This window comes from Lineus longissimus, chromosome 6, assembly GCF_910592395.1.
Source record: "Lineus longissimus chromosome 6, tnLinLong1.2, whole genome shotgun sequence".
NCBI classification, from domain to species: Eukaryota; Metazoa; Nemertea; class Pilidiophora; order Heteronemertea; family Lineidae; genus Lineus; species Lineus longissimus.
In genome coordinates this window covers 14,158,106-14,173,501 of record NC_088313.1, presented here as the reverse complement: position 1 = coordinate 14,173,501, position 15,396 = coordinate 14,158,106, and the positions used below count along the sequence as shown (strand labels likewise).

Below are 15,396 nucleotides of genomic sequence, written 5' to 3'. Positions count from 1 at the left end.
GCTGTTTATTATTATTGCAATCAGTTTTTTGTTTAGAAAAAGTGTGAAATCTGCCAAAAACAGAAGTGGTACCTTTTGTTTATCATAATTCATTATCAAAGAAAATGGCGATTACAATTTCGCAATTTTGATTATTTCAACATTTTATTTTGACTATAAATACATACAATGATACAACAGCGGAAGAAGATCACACAGAGTTGTTCTTTCCGTTTTATTCCTTCATTTAATCGCAAGGTCGGCGGCTTCACCCAGAGACATGACTCTGGGAACCGACCGAGAAGGCGAGGCCCTGGAAATTTTGGAATTTCCTGAAGTCGTCTTGATCCAAATCCTGTCATATTTTGACGCGTCAACACTCGGCAAACTCAGCCAGGTCTGCCGATTCTTTAACAGATTTATCACACAAGACAGAGTATGGAAGAGATTTTATTCTCAGCAGACAATTTACACCAGTTATTGCGGAAGGTGAGAGGAAAGAGTGAAAAGTTTGTTTACATATTTTGGAAAATGTTGCTAGTGGCGCCGCCTAGATAAATATGGAACTACAGTAACAGAGGCCTTATTATTTTGGTACCCATCATGCACAACGCTGAACCAATTATTCGGAGTTGCACCCTCCACTGTACTGTTGAAAATATTGGGAATATGAGCAAATCAGCAAAGATACATACAATGAAGACAAACACAATCGCTGGTAGAATAGGGGGGGGGGGGGGGCAAATTATGTTGCTTCCCTGATCCATTATTTCCCTGCATGTGTAAAAGTCCATCACATGTTTTCCATCTTCTCGACAGACCTGGGTCCTCATCATGCCGAAAGCTCAAGGACAAATGCCGTGTTGGCTTGAACTGGAAGAGAGGAAACTTCCACGAGGTGCGACTGACAAGTACAACAAGGTATGTATTGTAGAACCTCTCTATTAAGGACACTCTTGGGACTGAAAAGTGCTTTCCTTAATAGAGAATTGTCCTGATTAGAGAGGTCAAAATGAATGAAAACAACAAATTTTACATCAAAACTAGTGTCCTCAATAGAGAGGGTGTCCTTATTAGAGACGTGTCCGCTAAGGGAGGTTCTACTGTACTCTATGCATGGCTCCCTCTCTGGCTCTATTATGTTCTCTACGCAGTAACATGTTATCTGATGATTCTTTATTCAAACTTGCAGGCAGATGCCATGGCTGCAGATCGTGGGCGACCAGATATACGTCAGCCACAACAATTTGATCCACTGCTACAGGCTGACCAAGAAGGGGACGTTGCAGCAGCTGATGAACCGCACGCTGAACGGACATACGGAAGATGTGTCGCGGTTCATCTGTAAAGATGATAAGATTGTCAGTGGATGTGTGTAAGTTCATCGTGTGTGTAGGCCATGTGAAAATCCAAAAACCTGTCATCGACACTTAGGTTGCGGACATTGCTTTGTTCTGTCCTGCCACCACTACCAGGAGGCAACTGATGAACTAAAGTCTGATCAACCAGCCTTTGGTCTATAGACTCCCTTTAACATTGTTTACAGTTTGAGGACCTGGACCCGTATTCAAGTAACAATCTATATTTTAATCTTTAAGGGGTAACTATATCTGTGGCTTCAACCTGAGGACAGGTACTCGACTATTCAAGGTGGAATCCTGTCACAACTCCGACATCACAGATGTGGACTTCTACAATAGTTTTGTGGTGTCGGGGTCCAAGGATAGCACAGTTAAGGTAAATATAATTCTTTAAAGGGGTACACTGATTTTTGGGGCCCTAATACCTAAGCTTTGACCAACAGAGACAAAAATAGCTGTTCCCCCAGAGTGCCAGAGTTGTATGGTTTTTTTCCATGTTGAAATTCTTATTTGAAGATGACATGCTCACCTCTGAAGTCTTGTTTTCAAACAGAATTTTTTTGCAGCTGTGGAACATGGGAGATGATAAATTAGAGGCAAAGTCCACCATCAATGTCAACGACAGGGTGTGGTCAGTGGCCATTAGCCCGAATGGCAGGTACGTCAATCCACTCCAGTGAAAAAACCCATCAGACAGTTTTGAAATTCATCTGAACCATTCTCATTCCTGTGGTCTGCATGTTTTGGTATTTATGATATTTGTAAAACTCTACACAACAACATTGTTGAAATTTATATTCAGTTATACGTATTACACAATTTGAAATTTTCAATTACAAATTTTGAATATTTAACGAATATCATAGGCCTTTAAAGGAGGGGGAAAGGGGGTTCTTATCCTGATGTCTTGTTTTTACTGTACATTTGTTTCCAGTATGTTCGTCACCGGCACAGCGGGGTTGAATGGCGTCCCCCCTCTGAGGGTCTGGGACATCAACAGAGCAGAGATGGTTTGTCCTCTGGAAGATATCCCCCGGAACGGAGCCGGGATCCTCGATCTACAGTTCGAGACGCCGCACACCCTCCTGTCGTGTGGATATGATACCTATATTAGGTTGTGGGATATGAGGGTTAAAGCATGGTAAGTGGATAAAATAGAAATTCCTTGCCCGCTTGACCTAGTCCTGAATTGTCTGGTCACAGCAATGGGGTAGCAGACTTTTGATAAAGCCCTGTAGATTGAATCTTCCACTGTTTTTGGCTCGGTGATATAGTGAGTCTACGATACCACAGTGTCCATCATCAGTGGTCGTCGCCTGCCAGTTGAGCTATGAACTTAAAACTTGGTACACATGGCCCACTATGTCAAATGGTCTCCGACACTGAATTTCAGTGCGGTGTGATTCTTAACTTGGCCACCAGGGGGCCAAAACTGAAGATTTAAAGTGTGATTTCTCTCTTATTACTGATCCGTTTCTGATAAATCTTTGCAGTGTTCAAAAATGGGAAGAACCGTTTGACCAGACTGTATACTGCACCCAGCGTTACGGAGAATACGCAATACTAAGCGGAACGGCCCGATACGGGATGGCGCGATTATGGGACAAGAGAATGTCGCACCCGATTCAGATGTACTACCCAAAGAGGGCGACGAGTCCAGTGTATTCACTGGCGTGTACATCTTCGTATCTCTACCTGGCCTTAGATCGTGGGATTCACATGTTGGATTTTACGATCCATTAGGGGTAACGCCCTAGATAGTATATTAAAGAATTTTGACAAAATTTTAAGACTATAGGTTATACCTGTTTCCACTTTCCACATAATCAATTAACCTTTTTGGCACCAGACATATTATGATCAATTCAGCCAACTCGACCGCAAAAGAATTCAGCGCGGAATAATTTCACAGGACCATATACAATGTGTTCCAAGGAGGACCACGAGTAACACCGAAGACAGTTTTAGTTCCTAACCTGGCCGTTAGATGGCGCAGGAGTGGCAGGGGTTGGAGCAGTACGGCACAAAACAAGGCAGCAGTATTGGGCATTACGGCACCAAAGGGTTAACTTACCAAAAAAATGCTGTGGTGACATTGCTCTTGGTGATTAAAGGGTGAAGAGATTGCATATTTTTATCAAACTTTTTTGTGCGAACATAGCTGTGTAAGATGAGTTGTCAATAGGAGTACGCCGTTCGTAATTGCTGGTGGTCCAGGAAAATAGAGAGACAGTTATACACAGTGCTGTAGTGCAATTATTACGCATACAAATTTGCTGCAACTGGGTAATTATAGTATTTGTATATCTGTCTACAAAATGGAATTTTTTTATATTTATACATGTATTCAGTACCAATTTGAAATGTTCAAATTCAATTACAAATCTCCCAATATTTAACGAACGGCGTGGGCCTTTTTCTTAAGGGATAATCTCAGCTACCGTTAAGTTTTTTACATTCTATCATTGACAAAGTTTCTTCCCTAACTGAACTTCTCTATTAGGGACACCCTTGGGACTGTTAAGTGCTGTCCTTGATAGGGAGGTGTCCTGATTCGTAAGGTCAAATTGAAAGGAAACACCTAATTTGGGACCAGAACTAGTGCCCTTTATAATAGAGAGGTGTATCACTGTACTTGATATGCCTACATTTGGTTAGGCTTGAATACGGTCCCGGTCTTGAAGCTAGGGGATGGGCTTATGGTATGTAAACAAGAAAATGCCAGATTAAGTTTTTGAATTGTGATTATTTTAAGAGATCTCGTAATTTGGAAATATTGTAAAAAGGTTTTTGTCCATTCGTAAACGTTGTGTCCGAATCTTTTGGGGCTCTGGAACGGGAATTAATGGTCGGAGTTCTTTGATGTTTGTTTTTTATTAATATTTGCCTAAAACCAAACAGGATTATAGGGGTTCAGAAATAGATTGGTCGAGAAGTAAAATATACAGAGTGGAAAATGTCTGAATTTAATGCAGTACATCAATGTACACAGATGCATACAAAAAAGTTTATTTCGCTACAATGGTTACAAAAACGAAAAAATCCTGTTTGGTTTTGAGGCGAAGACCGATAAAAACCAAGTTTCAAAGAAATCCGACTAGTATAGGTCACCCTCCAGAGCCCCAAACGATGCGGACATTGGAATTAAGAACGGACTATAACAGTCGATTCTGTAAACAGTCATCATAGACATTTTAGTTTTGAAGCTGTATTTACACTGAACAGCTAATTAGTTTTTGGTTTTACAAGTTTTGTATATTTTGTTCCAAAGTTCTGATCTTTTCTGTTTGTTTGACCAAGGTTTGAGGATTAGGCAGCCCTGGAATCGATGTATAACTGTAAACTGCTAAATCTTCATTGGCATTTTATTTCTGAAAATCGCGAGAGAATAAAATTTATTGGAAAAACCAGAGGAAATTTCATAATCTGCCAATAAAAATGGTGAAAATTTTCCTATTTTCAGATCTTTTTGCTAATCGCTAGAATAAACTCATGGCGTGAAGATTTAGGGGTTTATAGTAATTGTAACAACGATTCTTCTGGTGTACATGTAGAGTTGAAAAACGTTTTCTTCTGTTAGTTGATTTTAATGATATTTTATTTGAAGATGTTGGATGATTTATAGAACCTGTTTATAATACAGTGATATGATAGGTTGAATTTATGATGGGGTTCAAGCTTACACTGTGTGATTAATAAAAAGGGTCTTTCGGGCCCTGGGTGCAGAAATGATGCTGAGAGAGGGCTCTAAACCCTGGTAAATTGGAGAAGTTTTATGATTATTAGTTCACTGCTAGGGGGTAATTTGGGGTTTTGGAAGAAAATTGGGCTCGGGAATCTTGCCTTTCTTGTTTCATTCACATCTAAATGAGCAGTGTGGCAGTGTTAAGTTTCACTAGAGTCTACTTGTGTATTGGAGGCAATGCTAAGTTTCAATAACATGTACATGTGTAGTGGAGGCAATGTTAAGTTTCAATAACAGGTACATGTGTAGTGGAGGCAAGGTTAAATTTCACTGACATCTACATGTGTAGTGGAGGCAATGTTAAGTTTCAATAACTTGTACATGTGTAGTGGAAGCAATGTTAAGTTTCACTGGCATCTACATGTGTAGTGGAGGCAATGTTAAGTTTCACTGACATCTATATGTGTAGTGGAGGGAATGCAAAGTTTCAATAACATGTACATGTGTCGTGGAAGCAATGCTTAGCTTCACTGACATTGATTTTTGTGGTGGCGACAATGTTAAGTTTCACTAACATCTGCATGTGTAGTGGAGGCAATGTTAAGTTTCACTGACATCGACAGTAAACCTCTATATTGAGGGCACCCTCGGGACTGACAAGTGCTAAGTACTTAATAGGGAGGTGTCCTGATAAGAGAGGTCAAATTGAATGGAAACACTCAATTTGGGACCAAAACTTATCATGTCCTCAGTTGAGTGGTGTCCGCTAATGAAGGTTCCACTGTTCTTGTGTTGTGGTGGCAATTCTACAGTAAAAGTTTCACATCTACAGGGTATTTTCCCTCACACAATGGATACACAATAGAATTCTATTGTGCAAGGGAAAATAATTCTGGGCCACCCTTTATATGTACAGTGTAGGTGTGTAATAGAGCGTCTTAAGTTACACTAACATCTATCTAAATACTATGTGTTGCACTGACAAATCTCTGCAATAAACCTTTTTGTTGACTTATATAGTGTTCTGAATTCATCCTTCTAACTTGCGATGTTGATGCATCTGCAGTGAGTTTCATCACTGCATGACCAGTCTTGTTTCTTTGACTCTGGTGAAGCAGTAATGACTGCATTCACTACTTCAGACACAAAATCGGAAAGAAGGGGCCAAAACTTTGAGGTTAAAACATCACCTGCCGGTCCATCTGGAGCAGAATCCTGGGATCAATTCAGTCTCGCAGACCATACAATTTTGACGGTAGACAGATATGTCTTTTGCTGGCTCTGTTAGCTGTCCTGGGGTCTGGCATCCATATATATGTGACCTACCCCCAAACCCCCACCCCACCCAACATACACGCAAGTGATTCTGGCAGCTTGTAGTTGCCTTTCTGTATCGGAAATTTACTAAATTCAAGGAAACTACAACAGGAATTGGTCCTTTCGAGCTAGAATGTGCTTCAGACCTGCTCCCTCATGAAGGATAGAGAGGTATGGGTGTTCAAAGGACACCACCCTGACCACAAAGCTCTAGGGCGGGACTGGAGGACAGTCAACTTTGTTATCGAAAAAGGGACTGACTGTCTAGCATGCATCTCAAAAATTTCAAACGCAGAAGAAGAAGAAGCTAAAATGCAGTACACTCCGGACTCAGTGGATCGGCCTCGTCCCTCACCATAAGGAGACCAAATTAGAATGATGCAATGTGCTGCCCAGGGAGTCTAGATTGCAGCGGAGACAACTACTCTTCTAGGTTACATTCTTTCTGCGAAGTTACATTGGTTGAATTGGGACGATTGCCTGTCTGGTGAGTCATGGCATCAAGACTTGTCTCAGCCTCAAATGATGTGTAATACTGGTTGTGACTTTGTCGAGATGGTATTTGGGAAGAGAGCTTGCAGCACACATGTCATGTCGCATGGCTTGAAAGACTTGTCTCAAAACCAGATGCGACTGCATCTAAATACCATATAAAATGGTATTGGGAGGAAAACTTGCAGATTCACTTCTCATGACTTCTTAGTGTTGTATTTGCACAGGTTACAAACGTAATAAGTCCTGAATTTGCCTTCTAACGTCCGGATCCTTTATTCTAACACTGCTTCACAAAATTATACACACCAAAGTCATAATTGATAAAATAGTTCGTCGGGATGACGATTCGTGCACGTGATTATAAAATACTCGGGAAACTGGAATAACTCTCTCTCTCTCTCTCTCTCTCTCTCTCTCTCTGCCGAGAGCGTGCGGACAGCTGTTTTGTATTCACGCGCAGCTTTGTCTGCACCAATCAGGGGGCAACGTTGATGCGTCTCCATCCAATGAGGAGCCGCATCAATGCTGACGTAATTGATCACGCTGGGGAGAATGGAGGATTAAAAGTAGACCGTGGGAATTTTCACAGGTATCTTATCTGAACCCAATTCCAATAATCCCGCACACTTAATTCCAAGAATTACACATTACAGTGCTACTCATAAGAAAGGTTTTACAATTACTATACAACATCCCGCGGAACTGGTAAAATATTTTACGAAGTTAAAATATTTTTTTTTTTTTTTTTAAAAACAATTAGAGGAATATGACTTTGGCTTAACACATAGTATTGTTGAATGGGGTACAATCAATGATAATAAGGCTTTAAACGAGGTGTTCATGCAGCGAATGAACTTAAATTACATCATATGGTTCGGGGTTCCCAACAGTGTTCAGCCAGCGGCCGAACTTAGTTACAATATATGTATTTTGTTCCACTTACTAATGAATGACCACTTCATTCATGACAAAGTATGAGCATAAGGTTACAATATAATTATACATTGAATCATTAATCTCATGCTAAACAGCATGTTAAAATATGCAATGATACAATGAAGTGTCAAAACCTCTGCTGGGAATATTGGGAAACTGACTGGACCGGTCGACGAGGCATCTGAAAACTGTGGAAAATAAAGTTTAACTCGAAGAACTTCTGGATGACACGCGTATTTACAAAACCTCAACGAAAAAAAATGTTGTTGTCACAAAAGTATCCAAATTGCTTAAATCATACACTATTGTGTGAGCTGTCTCGAAACAGCAATTGCCACAAGCACTGCTTGGAGACAGAAACCCATCACGAAAATAAATCAGTCCCAAGACTGATGAGAGTTGGCTTTGCTAACATGTAGCCGTACAAACATCCAATAAAATAGAGTATTGATAATAAAATACTCAAACTGGAAAACTGTTCAATAGACAGATTACTGTTGCACAAAGCTTCATTGAAGACAAGTAGAAAAAAATATCACATCTATAGCTAATAGATGTTTCTACAATTATCCAACTAACAACTCACTAGCTTTTATAAAAATAGCAATGAGGGTGAAATAATTATTCTCGTAAAGATTTGTTTTGATAAGCAATATAGCAACGTCTTGTTGTAAACACCAAATGACATTATTACCATAACAACGACAACAAGAAACCACTTGAGATGTTTTAAATACAAACCATATTCTCAATAAATTGTCGTCTAATCACTTTTCTCTTGGCTTTTCGCCAAAATATGTGACTCATCATGAATGGTCTTATCTTTGAACATTTTTAACGGGTTGGGACACCCTGTACATCTTATATCCTTGGCACTTAACACAAACTGGACAATGCTGACAACATGTGGTTCAAATTGAGGTGACCACCAATAGCTAAACTGTTTCTGCCCAAAAGGCACAGAGAGCAAGAGTTCTAGGCATCCATTTTTGAAACGCGCCCGTTTCAAAGTGGTGTAATCAAACTCTGAGGGAGATTGCCAAGTGAGCCGAGACAAATCATCCTGTTGCTTAGTGGACAACACAGAGGGAGCAATCATGCCATGGTTACCCTCGGCATGAGACAAATGAATATTGAAATCACAAAGTTCAGCCTGTGAGGCATAGATGTCGCCTCTATAGGTGGTGGATTCATGAGCAGAACCTGTCTCATCAGTGAAATCCAAAGCATAAGCAGCATGCACAGCTTTCTCATCCTGTGCCTTGTCTGCCTTATGAAGCAAGTTTTGCAACTGCTGGAGATGGGCTACATTTTTCTGACCTGTGGCCCTCAAAAATGCTGGTTTCAACCTTGCAAAATTGAAGATATCAGGAATGATGTTTCCCTTCAAATCTGCTATAATATAGTGTGTCCTATCCAAAACCTGGTGTATAACAAATGGGCCAACCCAAAGAGTCTTAAACTTTCTTGTGTTGGCCGTCATCCCTGTAGTGTTGGGTTTATGTAGATAAACCAACTGACCTTCAGCATAGATGGGAGATTTCTGAAGTTTGTTAGCAATCTTGGCATTTTGAGACAGTTGCTGTTGCTCTTGGAGCTGCAGCATACATTTGGACACATTCTGAAATTTCTGTCGCAGATGTTGGACATACTCAGCATGTGACCGTGAGAGACCTAGACATGGTTTGAAATTCAAAGTGGACAAATCAGCTGGTTCACGCAAGAAGAGCAAATAGAAAGGAGAGTAACCTCCCAAGTGAGCACTTGAAAATGAATTGTATGTGTACACTGCTGTGGACACGAATTGAGTCCAAGAAACACCATACTCAAGGAGATTTGCTTTGATGAGGTCGGCAATGGATTTGATTTGCCGTTCAGCCATAAGACTACCATGGTTTTCTACAGAGACAAGCTTCTGTTGAATGCCAAGTGTCGCACACAGTAATTCAACAAGATGACCGGTGAGAGATGCTGCTGCATCTGACACAATTACAGATGGGACGCCAAACAGAGTAATCACCTTCTGGAGAAGGGCTTCACAAACAGTGGGGGCGTCAATTGTCTTTAGCGGGACAGCCACAACGAACCTGGTCATGGCACATGTCACGACTAGCATATGACGGTAACCTGATGGAGATGTGGGCATGGATTTGAAATCCATACTAATGGTCTGGAATGGTTCAAAACTGGCTGGAATGCGTTCATGAAATGTCCGCATAGTATCAGACTTTCCCTTAAGTTGTTGACACCTATCACATGATTGAATATACGAGACAATGCGTTGGAACATAGATGGAAAATAGAAATTTTTCCTAATGGTGAGATAAGTTCTGGTACATCCTCCGTGTCCCAGAAGCAAACCTGAGCCATGATGTTGGCCTATGATGGTATCTATATACTTTTCCGGAACTGCTAATTGAAAACAGAAATTCTCAGAATTGGTGGGAAAGAAAATCCTGAACAGAATGCCATTGAAAGTCAGATACTGCTCAGATTTGATGCTAACGACCCTAGCAGCTTTCTTATCTGCTGGCAAGATATCATGGACTAAGTAATCATAGATGGGTTTAAAATACGGAGATGTCTGTTGTGCGGTACTAAGCTGTTGTGCCTCAATAGGGAGATTGTAATCCCGAATCACCTTGCGTCTGATGATCTTCAATACCTTATTCAGAGATGCCTGATCAGGGACATGCTTGGTATGCATGCTATCAATCCTTGGAACCAATGGTGTGGGTCTAACCAGGAGATCTAAAATATCATCTGAATACTCTTCAACGACAGAAGATGGAGGAAGAGCGGAATCAATGAGCCTAGGTTCATCAGCAACCTTGGTTGATGATTGAGATGTGTCATTCTGTTGGAGAACAAATGGAATCACTGACACTGGTGGTGCCACTGTTGATGTAACAATGGGCACACGTGGAGCTTTTGGAAGTATAGATACTGGTGGCACATTGTTTTGAATGCCATTAACAAGAGGAGTGTGTGTAGGTGCAACAGACACTGTCTGCTGACAAGGAACATGTGTTCGTGGTTTGGGAATGGGTTTTGGCCTATGCAGAATAGGCACAGGAATGTTCATTTTCTTTGCATATGACCTGGTAACAATCTTTTCAGGAAGTGGCAGTGTATAAAATGCATGCTCCTGAACAGGGGTTGAAAGAGACTCTAATTCATAAATAACAGGTGATTGTGCCTGGAACGCGATTGGCATAATCCTATCTAACTCAGTATCATCATCTAGAGGAGCACGTGACAAGAAATCAGCTAACACAAGCTCTTTGCCTGGCATGTACGACAACTGAAAACTATAGGGAGACAGTCGCTCAAGCAGCTTTTGCAACCTAGTGGTCGGTGGCTGCTTCTTTGACTTTACAATCTGAACCAAAGAAGAATGATCAACAAAAGCCTGGAAAGTCCTGTCTTGTAACAAATACTGAAAAGCTGTTACATTGATGAGGAGTCCAAGTAATTCAAGCTCACTAACAGAATAGTTCTTTGCCGCCTTTGGCAAGCGCTTGGAATAGTATGCGACGATGCGTTCTTGCCCATCTGAGTATTGAGCAAGATATGAACCTGTAGCAATACGTGAAGTATCACTATACAATCTGAATTCACCTCTAGTAGTGGGTGCATTCAAGACAGGTGGCTTGATGAGCAAGTCTTTGATAGTATGAAAAGCTATCTCATGATGGGGTTGCCAATGGAAATGCTTAGATTTGCGTGTGAGCTCATGTAAAGGTGTAAGCAATTCCTGCAATCTAGGTAAATATTGACTCAAATATGACACAGCACCGACAAACCTTCGGACCGCTTTCTGACATGTAGGGGTCTTCATATTCCTAATAGACAAACACTTGTCATTCATAGCCGAAATTTGAACAAAACCATCAGGAGAAATGGACAGAACATGACCCAAGTAAACAACTCTAGTCTGAAACAAGCGACATTTCTTAGGAGAAATCTTCAAGCCATTGGCAATCAAAGCCTGGAAAATTTGTTGCAGATGTACAGTATGCTCTTTCTTATCTTTACTGAAGATGAGAATGTCATCATGTACTGCACAGCAAAAGAGATTAGAGTTGGGAATCTTAGAAAGGATATCATTGATTTTCTGAGAGAAAATGGACGGAGAAATGGACAAACCCATTGGAAGTCTACGATAGTAAAAAGTTCGACCACCGTTGTAGGCAGATATGCCGGTGTAGGCCTGTGCCCTACGAGACAAAGGTAGACAATGAAAAGCACTTTTCAAATCTATGACACTCAAGACTTTACAATTTGACTGACCGATTCTAGCTAAGATGGTTTTCAAAGGAGTGAAATCTTGATTTGCACAATGAACTCGACTATTTAAAAACCGAAAATCTGTTACAACGCGCTTCTCAGTAGAATCCTTCTTCTTGACAAGCAAAATTGGACTGGAATATGATGTATGTCCTTGATGCAAAATGCCCAACTTGACTAATTTATCAAGTTCCTTATCAATGAGAGGTTTGTTTTCCTCAGCGACCGGATATGGTCGGATATAGAAAGGGGTTTCATCCTTGAGATGGATGTCCACCTCAAAATTGGGACAAGTCCCAACCTCACCTCGAAGACTAAATGCTGGAGCATGGTTTTCCAAAATATCATACACACTGGCCTGTTCTGGCGTAGACAGAATACTATGGTCTAATTTAACATCTCGCCTTAAAATGTCCCTAGCTGACAAATGCGAGTCTTGATCATCAACAGGTGGTTGTGACGGAGCACAGGGTTGATTTTGCTTGAGGCAGCTTGGAGACAAACTTTGAGTTACATGAATAAAATCATCCAAGTTGGTGAAGACAATAGGCTTGTCAGACCGAATATTGACGGGTTTACGAGAATGGTTATAAATACGAATAGGAGCTAAACCGTGTTTTAATTTGACCATCATGGTTGAAGGACAAAACCTAGACAAATGAGACGATGAATTCAATATGAGTGCCGAGTTTTTCATGTGATGGGGCAATTTGCCTTTAACATGAATGACCCTAACCTGACCTGGTCTAATGACAGTATTGACAGTAGGACGTAACCAAGCCTTCTTTGACCTGACCTTGAACGAATTTGTAATGAAATCCAAAGAACCTTTGAGTTCCTTCATGGTAGATGTACCCAAAAGAATATCAGGACCAATGAAATTTTCAGCTATGACACAGTATACATTGAAATGGTTCCCTTGAATAGTAAGTTTAGGCTTAATGGCCTGTTTTGCAAACAAAAATTCTCCATTACCAATACGAAATTTGATTGGTTTAATATCAACCTTGGGCAATTTGGACAAATAGGGGGAGTCCCTTACAGTTTCCAAACCAATCAGAGTCTCAGTGGCTCCTGAATCAAATAAAATGACCAAACCTTGGCCTGTGGGTAAATAACCTTTGGCATAATTCCTAGAAGTGAGCTGAATGTCAGCAGAGGATTCACCAAGATATTCAGAATGTGGATTATACGATGAAGACAAATGATCACTAGAATGTTGATCACCAGAATGCTGAGCAGAAAATAGAGTCGGAGAGGCATCTAAGTGGCAGTTAGTGCTTCTCCTATCTAAAAATTTTGCTGTTGTGGTCCAGAGTACTGATCAAACCTAGACCTGTTATCTGGCTTATAGGATTGGAACGGGTAGGGTTGAGGACATCGAGTATCCTGACGAAACTGTTGACCATTATCTGATGGCTGATAATGGGACGGAGAAAAGGGTGGCGCTGGAGGCCTTACGGGCATGAAAGTAGGGTTCATCCCACGACTGACCATGTTCTGGTAAGTATAACAGTTTCTCCACACATGATTGGGTTTGTGGCAGAAATAACAGACAATGTTGGAGGTGGCACGACGGGGAGAGTTACCAGAACGAGAAATACCATAGGAACCCTGAGAACGACGACTGTCCCTACATGGGGATCTACTGGATACACGATGACTATAACGATAACGGTCTCTAGCCGGACTACGACTAGGACGTCTAGACTGATGACTCACAGGAGATGGCGAACTTGAACGGTAGTTCGAGCTATATGTACGAGCACCAGTATCAGAGTTGGACTGTGGTTGACTAAAATGAACCTGAGGTTGAGTCCTGACCTCTATAGACAAATCTTGCACTTCTGTGCGAAGAGCAGCAAGTTGCTCAGTGAGCCTGTCAACTGCGCAAGCACTACTGTTAGTGGATGCACTAGCAGTGGTCACATGGACCTGATCAGTGATAAATGATACCTGCTTATTAGCAGTAGTTGGCCTGTCTGGCTCAGAAAAATCTAAATATTGTTGAGCACGTTCAACGAGAACTGCCACGTCTGCATCTGCAGGGGCAGCCATGATGACTGCTGCCTGACAATTGGTAGGCAAAACCTGTAAGAATTTGTCCCGAACCTGGACCTCATTATAATGAATACGCTGGGCTGCTAAGCGTATCTTATTGAGAGTCATTTCGGCTGAATCGCCTGGGGTATGGGAAAGAGAATGAAAATGCTTGACATTGGCAAAATTTGAATGGGTTGGACTGAACCGCTGCATAAACTGTGCTCTGAGATTAGCGATAGTGGGGAAAACTTTTCCCTCTGCCCACAGACGTGCTTTGCCACGAAGTCTAGCCTTGAACAATGTTATGATATGAATCATCTCTGCAGCATTTGCTGGCTCGTGGAGATTGTGGAAGTGAAGGTAGTCCATAAACGATAAGATATGTGCATGACAAATGTCATGGTCGATCACTTCACCATCAAACAAAGGAGGTAGAAAATCGGTGCCCCTGAAAGCAGGTGGTGCTGGATCTGCTGGCCCTTCCATTATTACTGTAAAGGGGTAAAAGTTAGTTATGAAGGAATAAAAAGTCAGGTATTTGGGAAGCAAAAGTTAATTTCTTCTGAAAAGGAAATGCAACATTAAAGGTTGGGTTGGTCTGTTGTCTATCTTGCTGTAACAGGGCAAAGCTAAACAAAGTTCATATTATAGATATACAGTTGTCAAAATCCTCGGGGTCCGGTTCCAGTCAGTTTGCAATAACGAGTGAAAATTTAAGATTAAATGCATTAAATGCTATGAATCGACTGATATTGCAAAGTATTGTACTATACTCTGCCAACATGGAAATGATGCACAAAAATATTGCCCTATTACTAATTAGTTTATAAAATGTCTTTCAAAACAGTTAATATAAATGACTATCAAAAAGTTTACAAATGTCTCTCAAAAGTTTATAAAATGTCTTTCAAAAAGTTGATAAAATGTCTCTTTTAAAACTGCAACGCTGGATCAGCTGGAGCCTGGAACGGTATCGGATCTCGAGTAGACATCAGGGCGAATTGAAGAGTATTCTGGCTGCTGGGCACATCATCCCGTGAACGTTATAGCACATGTCATGATGTAGAAGTTGAATAGTTCGGTACACACAGAGATAGACGTGTACTATGCGTACTGACGAAGACGGTGTCCGTCAATCGATTAAAAAATGCTGCGCTCACACTCACAGTGATTCATGGCGATCACAGTGACAGAAATAACAAAAGTGACGATATATAAATATAATGAAATTCGCACTTACGTCACGAACAGTTTAAAAAAAATTCACGATTTTATAAATATTATATTGAC

The 15,396-nt window shown here is 40.9% G+C and overlaps 1 protein-coding gene across 1 annotated transcript; it reads left to right on the top strand.

Moving 5' to 3' along the window:
• Window positions 1–111: 111 nt before the first annotated feature.
• Window positions 112–6,040, top strand: LOC135489414 (F-box/WD repeat-containing protein 4-like). The gene is made up of 7 exons (XM_064774764.1): window positions 112–468; window positions 799–900; window positions 1,172–1,354; window positions 1,578–1,716; window positions 1,907–1,998; window positions 2,275–2,481; window positions 2,834–6,040. The coding sequence occupies exons 1-7, from the start codon at window positions 260–262 to the stop codon at window positions 3,081–3,083; spliced, it is 1,182 nt and encodes a 393-aa protein (XP_064630834.1). The 5' UTR covers window positions 112–259; the 3' UTR covers window positions 3,084–6,040.
• Window positions 6,041–15,396: the final 9,356 nt, after the last annotated feature.

Excerpts from the sequence above, each read along its gene's own strand:
- LOC135489414 (XM_064774764.1), top strand. The coding sequence starts at position 260 with ATGACTCTGGGAACCGACCGAGAAGGCGAGGCCCTGGAAATTTTGGAA. Across the intron at positions 1,355-1,577 it reads AAGATTGTCAGTGGATGTGT|GGGTAACTATATCTGTGGCT; the intron begins GTAAGTTCATCG and ends TTAATCTTTAAG. Across the intron at positions 1,717-1,906 it reads CCAAGGATAGCACAGTTAAG|CTGTGGAACATGGGAGATGA; the intron begins GTAAATATAATT and ends ATTTTTTTGCAG.